Source organism: Chelonoidis abingdonii, chromosome 1 (assembly GCF_003597395.2).
Source record: "Chelonoidis abingdonii isolate Lonesome George chromosome 1, CheloAbing_2.0, whole genome shotgun sequence".
Taxonomy (NCBI): Eukaryota; Metazoa; Chordata; order Testudines; family Testudinidae; genus Chelonoidis; species Chelonoidis abingdonii.
In genome coordinates, this window is record NC_133769.1 from 268,596,128 (window position 1) to 268,615,266 (window position 19,139).

The following is a 19,139-nucleotide window of genomic DNA, read 5'->3' on the forward strand; positions in this document are numbered from 1 at the left end:
GTATAGGAAAACAAAACAGTTTAAAGATCTACACTAAAATTTATTTTTGATGACAGGAGCAAGCATCTGAATGGCCTCATCCTTCAGAGAATTTCTCTCTTCACCATTTCTATCAGAGGATGGAAGTTTATATCGATGAATCCAGCATCCATGAGGGAATACTACCCTTCCTGCTGACCTCCGTTCTATGAGCAGAAAAGGGCAGCAAGTGTCTGCGAGATTCTACACCAAGGGTCAGCAACCTCTGGCACATGGCTCGCCAGGGTAAGCACTCCAGCGGGCCGGGCCAGTTTGTTTACCTGCCGTGTCGGCAGGTTTGGCCAATCACAGCTCCCACTGACTGCGGTTTGCTGTCCCAGGCCAACAGGGGTGGCGGGAAGCAGCGCAGGAAAGGGAAGTGCTGGCCGCGGCTTCCCGCTGCCCCCATTGGCCTGGGACGGCGAACTGAGACCAGTGGGAGCCGCGATCGGCCGAACCTGCCAACGTGGCACGTAAACAAACTGGCCCGGCCTGCCAGGGTGCTTACCCTGGCGAGCCACGTGCCAAAGGTTGCCGACCCCTGTTCTACAACAAGTCCACATATCAAAGTAGCTTAAATTAATTTATACTGCTTACCTCTCTGTGCCATGGAATTTCCTCACCCCTTCAAGGTGGGATCCAGATGCAGCAGACAGGTAATAACTTAGCAACATGACTTTTTGCATGAGTCAAATGGTTCATGGAGCTAGGGGAGCTAAAGTGGCTGGCCATCAATACAGAGTTTGCTCAAATTTAGAGAAGAGAAAAGTAAAACTTTGCCTTCCATGCTAAAGAATTACATGAAACTAGAGGTTTCAATCACCGTGAATAGCAATAATGTTCACAGGGGAGAATCTAGGCCAAAGGTTTCTCCCCTCTTATACAAAAAGAATGGTTTATTATATAGTGGTGTGGGAGCATCATTACAGTTTAAACATCAACCTTTGTAAATCCTCTAACATCGACATACCAAATTTCAAGGAAATCTGACTAACTCTGGAGGTTGCAGGATAGGATTAATGGCACGAATTTGGAGTCATCCAAGCTAGGAGTTCTGGAGATAAACCACCCCAAAAATATGACATTTAAAAAAAAGAGTTTCTAAGTGGGGTTTTTTTTGCCCAGTGTTAGAAATGAACCTATTGATGAGATATGGATCAAAAATGGTTTCAATATGCAGCATTTTACCCAAGGCAGCATATGGTACCCACTAAATCTTTGCAGGATCCAAATAGAGAACAACATTAAAGAACATATACATGTTTACACTGTACATGTACCAATACAGAGAACTAGAGGATTTCCATTCCAACTATTTTTTTATGCTTTAAAGCTCAAATCTTGTAAGTGGTCTAACATCCAAATGTTTAAGTGGATTGCTTCATGGAGGTGCAGAGTAGCATTAGTGATCCAAATTTGGGTTCATGACGAAAGGATTCCCAAGTTACAGATCTCCTCCCCTCAAAAAAATGTACAAGTTGTTTACCTCCTTTTTCAACCCATTTCATCCACAGGGTTCCAGCTAACTCTATTAAAGGACAAAAAGAGAGGGGTAGGGGGAAAAAGGTTGCCCACACCCCCTTCCCTCTACCCTCTTTGAGCAGTGCCTCACTACGCACGTAGCACATACTCACAGTGGCTCTTGGCACTAAGATTCAGGAGGTTCCAGATCCTGATGTACACTCACGCACTTATTCTCTCTGAGAAGATGTCTAACATGTAAAATTTAGGGACCACTACTTCACAGCATTTTACAGCTCTCTTACACTTACTCATAGGATACAATCTCATTTTCATGTAAGCATCATTTAAGCATTAGAATTCTCATGTTCCCCCTCGTTGCTGACAATGCCCTTTGTAATAATACTCCTGTGCCCTGCTAATTATACAACATATACACAATTCTACACAGAAATAATCCATACTACATCCTGAATGTACACGTGCAGCTCTTCCCTTAGAACTCACACTTCTAGGTGCAGAAACATAGATCTCCTCATATCCTAATCACTGCCCTATCACATATGTCCATATGTCACAAACACACCTTACTTAGCAGGCCCACCATTTAGTGCAAGTACACCTAACATACTGACTGTGCCTGGAGTATATGCAAATAATTCCAATTGACTACTGCCAGAGGAACAGAGGAAATGTGCCATGGTCAACTGCCTCTTCCTCCCCGCACAGTGTTAGATAGAATCCTGTAGTTGAGAGAATAAGTGGATCATAAAAGGAGGTGAACAGCATACACATTTCGGGAACTGTGGGGTTGACAGAGTAAAGGTATCAGTGTTAACAGGATAGATTTGCTGAAAGAGGGCAAAGTTAAATATGCATGTGCAGCCTGAACTCTGTAGTTCTTGGTTTTCAGATGTTGGAGTTTTGCTCAACTCAGCATTCTGCAACAGCACAACATACCACCAATCAACATTAACTCTGCATTAATATAGGTTTTTTGCCATTGAATTGAGTCACTGGTCAAAATGTTAAGATATCAATTGACAGCTGATATATACTGTTGGTCAATTTTTTGCTCCCAGAGGATCAGAGAACGTTTTATGTTAAAATTGGAAGAAATCAGTTACTTATCAAGAGAAGATGTATTTATATGTTCCCAGATTTATTGAGCAAACAACTAAAAATACATCAAATTTGAGGTTCTAATACCAAAATCAGACTTGGATATGGGACAGAAGTGTTCTTCCCCCTCAAATTAAGTCATTACGGAGTCTAAGATCTGTTATTTCTATATAAGGAGGCAAAGTGTTTATGGACAGTAGGTCTCTTTTCCCAGGGACTAAGATGATCGTGTCAAACCATTGGATGTTCTCAATCTTAGAAAAAAAATCATATTTTCCTGAGTTCTGGCAAACCCTAGATTACCCAGTTATTAACCGTTTATAACATTATAACATACTTTTTTAAATGAATATAACATTTGGATACCTAAATACATTTTGTTAGTCAAATGGCTACTTAACTCTTGCAGGGTCACAATCAAATGCAAAGGATGATCTGGGTATTATTTTTTATACAGAACACTTTTATATGAACAGTTGTCACCCCTACTGTGCTTTGATACACTGCTGGGTTTTTGTCAAGAAAAATTTCCAAATGATGAATTTCTCTTTGACAATCAGAAAGACTGAACACTCTTGGAATATTAAGCGTAGTATCGGAAAGTTCTTCTGATTTATAAATCGGTATCAAAACAAGACAAATTTGGGAATGAACTCTGAAATAAGGCTTATAACTAGAGCAACTGACAGTCCCTCTTTGGGAAAATATTGACTTGTGACAAAGGATAAGAAACCATTTTAATCAAATCCTCTCCTTTCAAATTTACAATCAAATAAAATTACTTCTCCCTATAATTAAAGTATAAAAAAAATCCCATTTTAAAAACTGCTTTGTACTAAAAAATAAATAAATAAATAAATAAAGCACTTCTTCCTGTCTACAAGAGATTATATTTGTCAATAAGGCCTAATTTAAAAAAAAAAAATCATACATAAGATGTTTTAAAAATATAGCTTTGTCTCTATTAGAAGAGGTAAATTCAAGGGTCATGTCAGTAGACTCTAAACTCTTCAGGAGAGGGAATCTTGTCTTCCTGTGTATCTGTTCAGCAGTTAGCACAATTGGGCTCTAATCCTGATTGAGGCCTTGGCTACCACAATCAAATATGGAAAAAAACCAGCATGCTCCACATACCATCTGAATCACTCTCTTCAAACTGTGATTTCCTTTGTACTCTTTCCTCATCAGGATTTGCTATTTCTGGAGTGACTGAAAGTGGATGCTGTAGCTCAGAAGAATTCTTTTCAGCTTTTGGTAAAACACACTCTACATTTTCAGATTCCCCGTTGTTGGGAATTTCTGTAGTTTCTAAATGAATCATAGCTACCGAAGTGGTCTTTGTTGTGGAACTTACTGGTTTCTGCATGCAAATATTCATATTTTCTTGCAGAGAATATGACTCTACTTTTGAAGTGTAATCTTGTTTGTCTTCCGTCTCTTCTTTATCTATTCTAATGATTTCAACAGAGGAGTCATTTTTAACACATGGCATGGACACACTTTTAGATACAGGAATCGGGAAACAGTCTGATTGACTTGTTTCTTGCATAAGGATGGTGTTTGTTGAAAGAGCTGTAGGTAAAAGTAGCGGCTCCTTTCCATCCTTAATTTTAGGAACCTCATCTTCCTCATCTGAGCTACTAATAAGATTCTTCACTCCTGACATTTCCATTCGTGTTCTATCAGCACTAATGGTAATAACTGCTCTCATATCATCACCACCACCACCACCTACAGCTTGCTGAACAGCCTGTAGTGTTCTTGGTGATACACTGTCTTCAGCTACACTGGGGCAGAGAGTGGCTTGGTCCAAATTCAGCTGCCTTTTATCTTCATCCTCTTGCTCCTCTTCTGAGTTGCTTTCTAACATAGCTGCTTGTATAGCAAGCAAAGTTCTGGGAGAAGGTGGTGCACCAACTGCATTGCTAGCCTTCTCTGTCTTTAACTTTTCAAGTGAAGGTGGTTTGATATTAGTATCCATTTCATTTTGTATTTTATCAGGTATATTATATTCAGGTCCTGTGGAAGAATGCCCAACTGAAAGAGTTTCTAAGTGGGTACTGGTGGCTTCCTTTACTTGAATACCTGAAAAAGAAAAATACTGCTAAGTTTATTCATATGTAACTGTTTATATATTTTCCTTTTCTGCTATAATGAATTAGATTTAAAAAGTCATAAAAAGTTGGTGGTTGATAACCAAGTCTTTTTCTCTGCAGTGTAATAATCTTAGTGTTATAGTTCATTATACTCAAAGTATCAACTACAGTAAACTTTTATACGGCACTTGACCAGTAAGCTCTATAAACTAGCATTTCTGATCTGCACTGAAAGTCCAATTTATAGTGTGGTTGGTGCATGGTCTTCAGGGGGCTGGAGCATGGGAGGGGCTGCGGGGTGCACACTGTGAGGGAGCTTGGGGCAAGGGGTTGGGGCACAGGAGGGGCTCAGGATGACAGATGGAAGGGGCACTCACCTCCGGCGGCTCCTTGCAAGTGGCTCCCCATCCCTGCTGTTGCTGGCGGAGGCACGGCCAGGCAGCTCTGCAGGCATGCTGCCTCCATCCCCGAGTGCTGACTCTGCAGCTCCCAGCCCACTGGCCGGGAACCACGGACAATGGGAGCTGGGCGCGCGGGGGGGGGGGGGGAGAGCAGAACCTGTAGACAGAGGCAGCATACCTGCTTGCAAAGCTGTCTGGCTCCGCCTCTGCCAGGAGCAGCAGGGATGGGGAGCTACTTGCAGGTAGCCACCGGAGATGAGTGCCCCCCATCCAGCACCCCTAGCCCCCTTCCATACCCTAACCCCCATCCTAAGCCCCCTTCCAGAGCCCATGCTTTGAAGCCCCTCCCACATCCCTACCCCAAACCCCTCCCTCTGAGTTAACTGGCATTTTAAATTTACCAGGACCCCCCATTCCTCCAGTATGCTGGTTTAAAAAAAAGCTTTTACTGTATATATTTCTGTACATGGAACTCAGATTTCTCGGTAGCAATACAGAGTGCCCAAACCCAGTGAGAAATTTCAGGAGGTACAGAGAGAACATTACAATACCTTTTATCAGAATGTAGTGAGAAGTATCCTCAGAGATTACCCTCTTGCTTTCCACTTGTTTCAAGAAGCCTCCCTCATTTTCATACTGGGTTTGGATGTGGCCTGAGTCTTGCTGGCTCATCTCTTTTTCCACATTTTCTATGTATCGATTTAGATTGTTTTTTTTAAGCAAACCCTTGAGTTGGTATTGTGAAAAGTCATTGGACTCCTTAAAACAAACAAAAAAATATATAAGTTTAAAAATCCAGGTTAGGGTTGCAGTTAATTCTGGTAAGCTTAATCACAAGCTTGTAGGTTATGTTTGTTTGTTTTTTTAATTATATTTTATTCTTCAGGTGAAACTGACTTGCACAGGATGTGCTACTTGATAACATAACTGTTGACAACAACTTTGTTATTAGTCTCTGAAGAGAAACCAAGCAGATGTCCTTAGGCAACCTGTCTGTGCTGGGAAACAGACAGTGAAGGCAGGAAACTGTGCAGCTTGGAAATACCAAGGTCAGAAGGGAGAGAGAGAAACGTAACAGCTAGGGAGCGGGTTAGTGGGTGCCCTTGCTGCACCGCTGAAGTGAAATACAGATGCAGTTGCCCTTGAACTGTGACATAGTATTAAATAATTATTTTAAATATACTTAGGAACATTGTTTAAATACACTGATACCTCTCTTACATGACCAGAAAAAACTGGTCATTTAATAGAGATGGTCCATAACTACAAAGCAAATAAAATTATAATGGAACCCATACTGGGCTGATTTAAATGTGGTTGCCTATTACAACATCTACCCTGCCAGGTTTCAGTGCCAGCTGCCATCTAAACAGTCCTCTTACACTTCAAAATATAGTTGTGCTCTCAAAAGTGACTGTAAAAATGGCACTGCAGGGTTCCAGTTGTCTCTTAATAACTTTTTACACATTTGCTTAGTTTACAAATTTAAAAAAGAGGCTTCCCAACTTCCAGCTTTGCATGCAATCTGGGATCTGGAAGTGAAGTGGTTTTCTTTCCACCTGACTTATCATAAATAACAAGATTCACTAAGTTCCAATTACAGAATAATTCTGGTGATGATGCATGAGTCACAATGCAAGAGTGGACAAATTATAAAGCAATCTTGGCTCTGCAATTCTAACAGAAGTCAGAAACCAAAACTCTGAATACATACAGAATGCAAGTTTGTTGAGAACCATTACCCTGACATTTTGTGCAGTCACTTTTCTGACATAGCACCGGGAGTAAGGATTTCTTGATGTGAGATACTTATGCAGTCTTCATCGGCACTAATGGCAGCAGATTCTATCCTACCGGCTTTAAAAAAGCTGATAGATTTTTTAAATTTTACCTCTGGCATTGTCTCAAATAATGTTCTTCGTCGCTTTGTAAACTCCTTTATGTCTGTCAGGATTTCATGTTTCATTTCTGGAGGCAGACTGCTGAAGTCTTCTGATTCAATGTCTACAGAATGAGGATTGACAAAGAATTCTTCCTGTAAGAAATGAAAGAGAACTTAAAAACACTAATTTCATATGACCAGGGCAACAATCATATATAAAGTAACTCATAACTAAATGGAAAATCAAATATACAGTACTTAGTCTCTCAAACCAGAAGTTAGTACAGGGGTCGGCAACCTCTGGCATGCAGCTCGCCAGGGTAAGCACCCTGACAGGCCGAACCCGTTTGTTTATCTGCCCCATTGGCAAGTTTGACGGACTGCAGCTCCCACTGGCCGCGGTTCACCGTCCCAGGCCAATGGGGTGGCGGGAAGCCGCAGCCAGCACATCCCTCAGCCCATGGTGCTTCCCACTGGCCCCACTGGCCTGGGACGGCGAACTGCAGCCTGTGGGACCCGACGTGGCAGATAAACCCACTGAACCTGCCGATGTGGCAGATAAAGAAACTGGCCCGGCCCACCAGGGTGCTTACTCTGGCGAGCTGCATGCCAGAGGTTGCCGACTCCTGAGTTAGTACAACAAGGCTTTTATTTAGGGCTGTCAAGCCATTAAAAACATTAATCATGTGATTAAAAATATTGTTAATAATGGAATACCATTTATTTAAATATTTTTGGATGTTTTATACATTTTCAAATATATTGATTTCATTTACAATGCAGAATACAAAGTGTACCGTGCTCACTTTATATTTATTTTTATTACCAATATTTGCACTTTAAAAAACAAAAGAAATAGCATTTTTCAATTCACCTAACATAAGGACTGTAAAGCAATCTCTATCATGAAAGTTGAACTTACAAATGTACAAAAAAAAACAAAAAAACCCTCCATTCAAAAATAAAACAAATGTGAAACTTTAAAGCCTACAAGTCCCATCAGCTCTATTTCTTGTTCAGCCACTCAGCCAAACAAGTTTGTTTACATTTGCAGAAGATAATGCTGCCTGCTTCTTGTTTATAATGTCACCTGAAACTGAGAACAGGCGTTTGCATGGCATAGCCCACGTCACAAGATATTTACATGTCAGATGCACTAAAGTTTCACATGTCCCTTGATTCTTCAACCACGATTCCAGAGGACATGAATCCATACTGATGATGAATTCTGCTTGATAACGATCTAAAGCAATGCAGACTGACGTTCATTTTCATCAGCTGAGTCAGTTGCCATCAGCAGAAGGCTGAGTCTCTTTTTGGGTGGTTTGGGTTCTGTAGTTTCCGCAACAGAGTGTTACTCTTAAGACTTCTGAAAGTGTGCTCCACACCTTGTTTTGCTCAGGTTTTGGAAGGCACTTCAGATTCTTAAATCTTGGGTCTAGTGCTATAGCTATCTTTAGAAATCTCACATTGGTACCATCTTTGCATTTTGTCAAATTTGCAGTGAAAGTGTCCTTACGAAGAACAACATGTGCTGGGTCACCATCAGAGACTGCTATAATGTGAAATACACCTTTACCCCAATATAACATGACCTGATATAACACGAATTTGAATATAACATGGTAAAGCAGTGCTCCGGGGGGGGGCGGGGCTGTGCACTCCGGCAGATCAAAGCGAGTTAGATATAACGCGGTTTCACCTATAATGTGGTAAGATTTTTTGGCTCCTGAGGACAGTGTTATATCAGGATAGAGGTATATATGGCAGAACGCAGGCAAAACAGAGCAGAAGACATACAATTCTCCCTCCAAGGAGTTCAGTCACAAATTTATTTAATGCTTCCCCTCCCGCCACCCCAAAATGAGCACCATTAGCATGCAAGCAAGTCCTCTGGAATGATGGCCGAAGCATAAAAGAGGCATATGAATCTTTAGTGCATCTGGCACGTAAATATCTTGCAACACTAGCTACAACAGTGCCATGCAAATGCCTCTTCTCACTTTCAAGTGACACTGTAGTTAAGAAGTGGGCAGCATTATCTTCCATAAATGTAAACAAACTTTTTTCTCTTAGCGATTGGCTGAACAAGAAATAGGACTGAGTGGACTTGTAGGCTCTAAAGTTTTACCTTTTTTTGAGTGCAGTTATGTAACAAATAAAAACTACATTTGTAAGTGCACTTTCACGATCAAAAGATTGCACTATAGTACTTGTATGAGGCGAATTGAAAAATGCTATTTCTTTTATCATTTTTACATTGCAATATCTGTAATAAAAAATATAAAGCGAAAACTGCACACTGTATTCTACGTTGCAAATGAAATCAATGCATTTGAAAAATGTAGAAAACTTCTACAAACATTTAATAAATTTCAATTGCCATTCTATTGTTTAACAGTGCAATTAAATTTTTTTGAGTTAACTGATTAATCGACAGCCCTACTTTTGTTTTATCTATATGGTACCACACTAGGAAGGGAAACAGTTGTTGTCCTAACAAAGCCAAATATTTAAACTGCCAAATTATACAGATTAAGTATTAGGAGAAATTTACTTCTGACTCAAAGAACAGATTTCCTATAACAAGCTCATCATATATTTGGCATGAATCATATTATCCAGTCTTACAGGTACAGTGATTCTGATTTTCATGCCTTCAGAAGGATCTGCTCTCTCCTTTTGCAGGCAAACTACTTCAAAATTGTATGTGTTTTGTGAAAAGGATTATCAGATTAACATGATCATCTTTGATTATTGCAAGAAAAGAAACTTTTAATAATGCTGACATTCAAAATGCATGTTGCTCAGATAAAGTCATTCTTTTTCTTTCATCCTTTCCCAGAAGATCAACGTACCAAAAGGGAGATGAAAGGAAGCATGGAATCTACTTGTGAAACTACTCAAGTATTAGAAATATGTTTCAATACTAATGTAAGTATGTATGAATTTGTGCATGACTATTGAATAAACAACAGTATAAGTCCAAATATTTATATTTTAAAAAAAAGGAAACATTTTCAAGCCCTACTAAAAGAAAGCATTCATCTCTTTTCTCTTCACAAAAGTCCAGAAAATGTCATTTGAAAACTACCTATCCTGAACGTATTTCTATTACTGTGCCATGGTGTTTCTAACCCTAGCAGGTCACAAAATATAGACCTTTAAAACATGGTTGTAACCTAGGATTTTTTTTAATATATAGCTATACTACTGAAAATTAAATACATAGAATTTGAATAGTTACACATAAGCATTATTATCATCAAAGCTTTTAGGTAGCAACAACAACAACAGCAGCAACAGAAATGACATTTTAGAAAAACAGTTCTCAATTCTGCAATTGGAACCTGGCAGGGTGGACACTTGCACCCATGCAGAGCCATACTGCATATGGATGCAAGAACCTGACTGACCGCATCTGACTGCATGATTAGGGCCATAGATAAAAACATTTTCTGCCTTACAGTCTAAATAAGACAAGACAAGCACACCCAGATAGACAAAGCAGAGCAAAAGTGAGGGTTTAGAATTATTCAATGAAGAGAAGAAGGGAACAGGAAATGCTTGAAGAGAGTGAGCGTGCTGAAAGAGTTCCACTTGTAGGGATAGCATTTGTTGCAGGGACAAAGACAAAAGTTGGAATGAGAGCCAAAGGGAGGAGCAGAGACAACAGGAGTGGGACAAACAAAGGGACATAATGATAAAAAGAAGAGGCCCAACTGAGTTAAAGTTTTTGAAACGAATAAATTGTGAATTTTGACAGGAGGGATTCCTAACATGCTCTCATACTTTATTGAGAAAAAGAATGACTGAAAAGGTACATATAAATTTCTTTTAAGTTTTCTGCAGTGTTTTACATAGAGTTAACTCTGAATAATAAAAATGTATTTTTTTCTCTAAATGGTCCAATATTTCATGAATCACTATGTTAGAAAGAAATACTATAAAAACACTGGAGAATTGAGTCCCCAGCTCTCCACCAGGAGATAGCACTAATTCCTACATTTTGAAATTAGCAAGATATCAGACATTTTAGAAGTTATTGGTTCCTTAGGCAGGCAATCCAATTTTGACACCAGGAATTAAATGTGGTACATCTATACACCCCAAGCAGTGTATTTGTTGGTTCTTGTTGTTAAGATTATTCATTTGAAGTGAGTGATTGAAAATGTTCACAATTACAAAAGCAGCAAAAAGAATTCTGTGGCACCTTATAGACTAACAGACGTGTTGGAGAATGAGCTTTCGTGGGTGAATACCCACTGCGTCGGATGCGTCGATATTCACCCACGGAAGCTCATGCTCCAGCACGTCTGTTAGTCTATAAGGTGCCACAGGACTCTTTGCTGCTTTTACAGATCCAGACAAACACAGCTACCCCTCTGATACTTGACACAATTAAAAAGCTATTCAAATGCAGTTACCTGCAATATTTTTTTTTGACTCATTCTCTCTTCCCACTCTTTTTCATCTTCGTCTTCTGAACTAAAATTACAAAAGGAAGCTAGGTGGACAAAAAGGAAGCTGTAGGGTTTTTTAAACATATGTACCAATAAAGTTTTTTATTACAGGCAAAACAGAATTAATCTACTGCTTGCTCATGAACAGGAAAACTAAGAAACTAACTAATCTGAAATGTATAATAAAAAAAAAAAAAAAAAAGACACAGGCTAGCAGAAAAGATGGAGAGGAATTGGATTGGATACAAAGATCATCACTAAGGCCATGATTGTCACAGAAGTTACAGAATCTGTGACTTCCAGAGACTTCCATGACATTGGGGTACCGCAGCAGACCCGCCACTGCCAGCAGCAGGGCCCCCCAAGCTGCCCAGCCGCCATGGGCAGCAGGGGAACCCTGGAGCTCCCCAGCCGCCATGGGCCCCCCAGCAGCTCCTAACCCTGCAGGGTACTGGAGGACACCCACCTCCTCAGCTCCCAGCCACTGTGCAGGGGTAGAAGCCATAGCTCCTAGCAGCTTCACGCAGCTAGGCAGGGTGCTGGACCCACCTCACTCCCCTTTCTGTCAGGGATGTTTTTAGCAAAAGTCAGGGACAAGTCATGGCTTCCGTGAATTTTTGTTTATTGCCTGTGACCTGTCCATGACTTTTACCGGAAATAGCCAAGACAAAAATCGAAGCCTTAATCATCACTACTGGGTAATGAGATACTCAGTCAAACCTGAACTAGGTCAGTTGTGACAGTTATTTGGAGGCCTCATTCTGATTCTTAACACAGAAACAGCTACATTAAAAAACTAAAAACATAAACAGTACCCCTGCTGGTTACTCTGATCAAAAAAACAGGGCCAACTGAATAGGCCTTGAGACTGATCTAGCCCTCTCATCTTCAGAAGTCACTTCAGATCAGGATGGAGGCACAGGTACAGGCTGGCACAGGAAAGCTTGCTCTACCAGTCACTCCCCTATAGATACAAGAGGGCTTCAGTGTCAGGGTTATCAGCCCCTCCTCTTTCATGAAAACAAAGTTAACTCAAAATAAATAGCAGCAAGTAAATACAGTTTCCGTCCCATGGAGGAACACTCTAGGACAAAGAGTAGATTAATCAACAATCTCAAAAACAGCATTAAACTTTCAATATAGATTTTAACATATCAGACTGAGCTACTTGTCTTAGCATTGCTTACCTCTTTTTTTCTTCCTCTTGTAAAGAAGACAATACATACATATCATCAATTTCTTCTCTTCGAACTTGTGAAATACTGGGCAGTGCTTCATTGCTTAAGAAAAAGTTGGAAGAGTTAATATCTAAGCAAAAACTGCCACTGAAACAAGAGGAAAATAGTACTTTTGACCTTGCCTTTTGCCTGTTAAAGCTGTTTTGATAGCTTGTCTTTTCAGGAAAGTTTTCAAGAGTTTTTCGGTAGTTTTCTTAGAGTCACTGACTGCCAAATCTTTTCTTTGTCTTCGTTTTGCCTGCGAACATGCAATGACTAACATCAAATTTCACTAAAAGGACATTTCTTGTTAATGGAAGATATTTTTCAAATGAATTACTCTTATAATAAGCTGTAAATTGAGACACTGTAGGTGATAGATTTTTTATTTTTATAAAAAAAGAATGGTTCTCATATTAATGGAGATGAGCTTTCCATATTATGCCAGCATAAATATCAGAAACTAGATCATTATCTATAAAAGAGCCCAATCCTGCAATCTTTCCTCATTGACTTCCAGTTTTAAAACTTTTCCTCCTCCCTCATGGTTATCACAAATCTGCTATGATCATATACATACATCTGGAACCTACAGCATCCCAGAAGGGTTTTTCCTGGGTTTTGAATGGCTTTTTTTAAGATTTCCTGCTTTCTAAGAACACGATGAGCTGCAAATCACATAATAGTATCACATTCCCTTGTTTAAATTAATCAAAATTAAATAAAAGGACTTCGAAAAAAAATTAATTTTAATACTAATCATTTTATAAAAATAGAACAGCTGGATGATCCAGTTTTCTAATAGCCATGCTACATTTCAAAAGAAACACCACAGGACGTGGTAAGCATTGTTCCCTGAGAGAGATGTGCTGGAATGATTAGATTTTTTTTTTAAATAACTCCTCACCCCAATCACAATAAGTTCCAATCTTTTTATAGGGCTTTTTATTTTTCATAATTGCAAAAGTATTAAAACAGGAAAGGATTATGAAATGAAAGTCATCCACTACTCAATTGGATTAGCCCAGGTTCATTATATAGGTACTTGTGAAATTATAACTGACTTCTAATGCACAGTGTACTTCACTTAACCAATTGAAAAGAATGGTGGATTCTTGTTATGCTTAATATCTGATTTTTTTTTTTAAATAACCTGGTAAACTGCACACAGTCTGCACACTTCCCTGCCACTGCTATCTTCATTCTTTCTCTCCTACTTCCTCTTTTCACAGACTTCTTGTGTCTTGTCTTAATTCAGGGTTCAGTCCGGCAACTGATTCTGTGCAGACAACCCCCTCTACTAGGCCCCATTAACTTCAATGTCCAGAGGTATCCCCATTAAATTAATGGAGACCCCATCCAGGGACAAAGTCCACCACACAATAGTTGCCTAATCAGAGGCCACTGATTTGGCTTGCACAGTACCTAGCACAAAGGACCCTCAATATCAATGAGATTTCTGCACACGTTTGTAGAACCACAGCAGTGATTCACCACGTAAATTATCTTTGTAAACTTGAGATGAAAATGTATCAAAACTTACCAACCCAGACACAAAATCTACTTGCCCACCATTTAGTTTATCACCAAAGTCACTGTGGTAATTATAGATCGGGGTAGGCAACCTAGGCACACATGCCAAAGGCGGCACACGAGCTGATTTTCAGTGACCTTCACACTGCCTGGGTTCTGGCCACTGGTCCAGGGGGGCTCTGCATTTTAATTTAATTTTAAATGAAGTTTCTTAAACATTTTTTTAAAAAAAACTTCATTTACTTTACATACAACAATAGTTTAGTTATATATTATAGACTTACGGAAAGAGACCTTCTAAAAATGTTAAAATGTATTACTGGCACGTGAAACCTTAAATTAAAGTGAACAAATGAAGACTCCGCACACCACTTCTGAAAGGTTGCTGCCCCGTTATAGCTTTTACTCACCTATTTAAAAATACACACGCTCAGACAAGTGAGAAACTAGAATTTTTTAGATTAGTTTAAATATATCGTCACTTGCATAAGCACAATAATTAAACATTATAATCTGATCTTTAGATTACAATTATGCGTATGTTCATGAGGAAACAATGTATAAGAGGAGCCTCTGTTTCTGCACTTACTGTAGCTCAGGGGTCAGCAACCTCTGGCACGCGGCTTGCCAGGGCAAGCACCCTGGCGGGCAGGGCCATTTTGTTTATCTGCCACGTCATCAGATTCAGCAGACCGCTGCTCCCACTGGCCACGGTTCGCCATCCCAGGCCAATGGGGCCAGCGCCTTGGGCTGAGGGATGTGTTGGCCAAGGCTTTCCACCACCCCATTGGCCTGGGACGGCAGACCATTGCAAGTGGGAGCCGCAGTCCGCTGAACTTGCCGATGCGGCAGATAAACAAACTGGCCCGGCCCGCCAGGGTGCCTACCCTGGCGGGCCGCATGCCAGAGGTTGCTGTAGCTGATTTAAGGCCAATCCTGCTCTCACTGACATTAGTGACAGCACTGCCATTCACTACAAAGATGCAGGACTGGGCACCTACTCTATAAACTTTCCTATTGATAAATCTCTATCTTATTTAGAACCAGAAAGAACATAACATAAAATTACTCAAAAAAAGTACAAACCAAAGTTTGCCTCTTCAGTAGTGGTGCCTCTCCATCAAAAACGAAGACAGGCCGGATTCGAAAAAATAACAGCTTGCAGAGTCGATGGAACAAAGTGAGTAGGTGAGCATTTTGTATGGTGTTACCATGACGGTCCCTTGCTCCTTTTACTGCTTGATTCAACCAAATGCTAATATCTTGAAGGACAGTTAAGAGAAAAAAAAATGTATAGTCTTACATGTTAACCATGCAATAAACAAGCTATATTAAATTTATTAAGGTCTAAATCTTGTCTACTGTTCCAAACCAAAGTAGCTACATTTGTATACAAGAAATCCCTTGATCCTCCAAGGAATGGTGAAGATGGAAGAGGAAGGAATTCTTAACACCATATCCAAGCCAAAGAGCAGCAATGGAGTCACTCTGCAACCAATACAACAACCCTCACTGCTCATGTAAGTGAATGATGTAATAGCTTCTCAACTTTCCTCCATGTTAACAAGATGATTTGAACCCAGAAGATAGCTATTAGTTTCCTCTTTTTTTATATTCTAGTTCAAATAACCACCAGTACTGCAGACATCAGATGAGCTTATGAAATACAGACTCCTATAACCTGTCATTTGTTTGGGTAAGGAATCTATAACAATAACGGCACAAGTTTTATTATTGTTTGTTATCATCCTTCAATTCCTACATTTTTACTAGTAATCCCTGAAGTCAAACCATGAAGATAACTAAGATTAGTGGTTAGTTTCAATGCCATATATAGGATAATAAAAATAAAACACACAGAATTTTGGCAAGGGTTTTTTTTTGTTAAAAAAAAAAAAAAAAAAAAAAAATACACCTTCATTTTCTAAAGAGGTGTCCTATGCATGCTCTGATAAATTTTCAGCCAGTGTATCTGTCTTAAGCAAAACTGTTATAGAATCCCACTCCCTTTGGCCCCATTTAGAGTGCTGAAACAAATATGCTTTGCGACCATGTGTTGATGCTCAGATGATGAATGTGGTATAAGTGGTTTATATAGCATTTATCTATTTTTTTTTTAAATAAATAAACACCTCAGCCATATCCAAACTAAGTTATACCGGTTTGGCCAGCCTAGTAGACGAGACCACGCCAGGTTATGAATTTTTTAAAAAAATCCTAACCTATGTCTCTTCCTGAGCTAATGCAGGGTTTTGAAACTCCTCTCTGTACCGTCAGGCTAAACTGCAGTGTAACTCATTTCAGTCTGAACTATGTCTTAAATACAGAGCCTTAGAATGTGCCTTTGATAACACTGAAAAGCCTTTTATTAATAGACTGCACTTTAATGTGTAGAGAAAAACTTCAGGAACAGAACTAGAGTCAGTCAGATGCATCATTCCACCTCATCCTGTTTTGGCATGAACCAAAGGTGAAGCCCTACATACAGAATGAATTCAGTCCCTTTCAGCTTTTCCGATTAGCACACCCTCTACTGGAACATTTCATTCTACATCTATGTGTAAGATATAAAGACCAAACCAATTTAAACACTCCTTGTCACTTGATCTTTCCAGTCATAAGATTTCATCTGTCAAACTCACAAGGTCTATACCTGTACCATGCCTAATCCTAGCAAATTTTTTGGTAAGGTCAATTCAGGATATTTCTGCATCTTTTCACAATGGGAGAGATGGACCAGCATGTTTCAGCAACGGTATGTCAACTCAAGGTTTTAAGGATACCAACAGCAAGAATTTTTCCTTCCAAAGTTTCTGGGTTTATGGGTCTTCCAGAGCATTCAAGCAGTTTCCAAAGTCCTTGAACTCCCATTGTTCACCTAGACAAATCACATTTCAGGTAAGATGTGGGAATGCACAACAAGGCTGTCAAAAGCATGACTGCAACACCAAATACATGACGCTTCCTAGCCCTATATTTTATACAGAGTAAGGGAGCTCCACCTCCAGTACTTCTAGTTCTCAACTACAGAAGTATTGCACAAAGTGATCTCTCAAGGCAAAAAAAGTGCAGGCCATAAGCAGGCAGTGCTGATCTCAAAGCACTGGCAGCAGCTCACTGTGAAATACAAGTTAAACCCAGCAGTCCTAAATCCTAGGCTTGTGACAAATGGTTTGAATACTGGCCCATCCTTCCTCTGTTAGCAATGACAAAACATGAATCATTGTCGTAAAGTCTGCACTAACGAGAAAAACATGAAACCTTTTGGCCAACTTGAAAAAGAAAAGAAAAAAGAAAGGTGAAAGCTGGTTCTCCACTTTAACAGAGCATCAGCAAAACACTGCAATGTTTGGTGGCGTATTTATTTGATCAAAGCTCTCTGATCTCCTCCCTCCACCCCCGATCCTTTTTATAGGTAAGTTTGTTTATAAAACTCGAACTGTGAGCTAAATCCGATCTGACAATTTCCTTTTAGTCTCCTTAAAGATAACAAGAAATGCAACAACAAGAACCCACCTCCCCTTGAAAGCGTAATTGCTCCTGTACAGACCTCCTAACGGGGGAAGCGCGGCTCTGCCACAGCGACTGACGGGAGGCGGAAGGTTACGATCCAGCCCCACCCCCCAGATACTCAGTCTCGCTGCCGCCCCTGGCCCGCCTCTGCCCCCAGAAGGGGGAGCGGCTGCCGCCGCCTGGCCCCTGGGAGGGTCGGTTCCGAGCGCCCCCCCCGGGGCGCGAAGCTGGCTCGGCTCAGGCTCAGCGCGCCCCAACCTACGCGCCCCACCCCGACATATACAGCAGCACCATCGCCCCACGCTGCGGCGCCGCGCCAGGCCGGCTGCCGCCGAACCGGCTCCTTCCACCCGGCGGAACGGCCCGAGCCCCGGCCCCGCAGCAGCTCGGCCTCCCCAGCCTATCGCCGTAGGGCGCATGCGCGGGCCATGCTGGGAGTTGTAGTTCGTGCTCAAGTGAAACTAACCGCTCCTGGGTCACCGCGCACGCAGCCCGACTCCATTTTATCCGCCGTTGGAAGGCGGCTACCCAGGCGGCTCTTTCAGGCGCCCTTTTCTCCGGCTGGGGCGGGGAGTGGGGTCCGGGTATGGGCCAGACTCTGAAGCTTTTCTGGGCCATTCCAAGGGCTTGAAACTTAGGTCCCGGTTCCACCTACACACAGTTATGTACCTGCGTAACGTTACCATCGCTTGGAGTCAGTGAGGCTGCTGCTCACAGTAATAAAGTCAAGCACGTGCAGAAGCTGTTTCAGGATTGGGGCCTTTTTTTTTTTAATCGAAACCTGAGATTCTCATGTAATTACTTGACTCCTAGTTTCGGGTATTAACAAAAAATACAGCAAGTCTTCAGATATAACAGAGAATTTGCAACACCGCCGACTAGATAAAAGCGGCAAAGAGTTCTGTGGCACTTTATGGACTAACAAACGATTTGGAGCATGAGCTTTCGTGGATGAATACACACTTCGTGGGCTGCATGTCTAACACAGATACCCCTGTGATACTTGACACCAAATAGATAAGGGCATGTCAGAATTTGGCTCACAATTTGTGTACTTTTTTTGTGATTGGCTTGTCTCAAACCATGTGTTGTAGATGTGTTGGTGTTACTAAGCATAACCCTAAGTAACTTAAAAAAGTGGAAGGTAATAAGAATATGGAGTCTTCCTGTTTAGGTCTCTGGCGAGCAAAAGTCCTTCCATGTTTGAACTCTAATCGACCTAAGAGGCTGGCGCCTGGGAAAGACCAGGAGTAACAGCCGTTATCAGTTGCGACAGTTCTAATTGGTCTAAAGCAGAAATAATGAGGCCTGTGCACCTTTAGCAAAGGACAAGATAAACTTGCAGAAGGAAACTTTACTAACGAGCTGCCATGGCCAAGATTACTTAATACACCTGCGCTTACGTAACTGCTATGGGGGGGGAGGGGGGGACG

At 40.8% G+C, this 19,139-nt stretch overlaps 1 protein-coding gene across 2 annotated transcripts in view; it reads right to left on the reverse strand.

Annotated features, from left to right (window-relative positions):
* ERCC5 (ERCC excision repair 5, endonuclease) overlaps positions 1-18,125 on the reverse strand; it is a 37,933-nt gene extending 19,808 nt beyond the window's left edge. The window contains exons 1-9 of one of the 2 annotated variants that reach the window (XR_004376580.2): positions 17,710-17,900; positions 16,977-17,071; positions 15,280-15,455; positions 12,804-12,919; positions 12,631-12,723; positions 11,408-11,468; positions 6,990-7,133; positions 5,650-5,857; positions 3,736-4,686 (exon numbers count right to left, since the gene is read on the reverse strand). Coding sequence is in view for 1 of the 2 variants with exons in the window: in XM_032800966.2 (XP_032656857.1) it covers positions 3,736-4,686; positions 5,650-5,857; positions 6,990-7,133; positions 11,408-11,468; positions 12,631-12,723; positions 12,804-12,919; positions 15,280-15,455; positions 16,977-17,064 (1,837 nt within the window). In the remaining variant the exon portion in view is untranslated. Of the gene's footprint in view, positions 1-3,735; positions 4,687-5,649; positions 5,858-6,989; positions 7,134-11,407; positions 11,469-12,630; positions 12,724-12,803; positions 12,920-15,279; positions 15,456-16,976; positions 17,072-17,709 lie in introns of both variants that reach the window. The other variant, XM_032800966.2, reaches the window with a different exon arrangement.
* Positions 18,126-19,139: the final 1,014 nt, after the last annotated feature.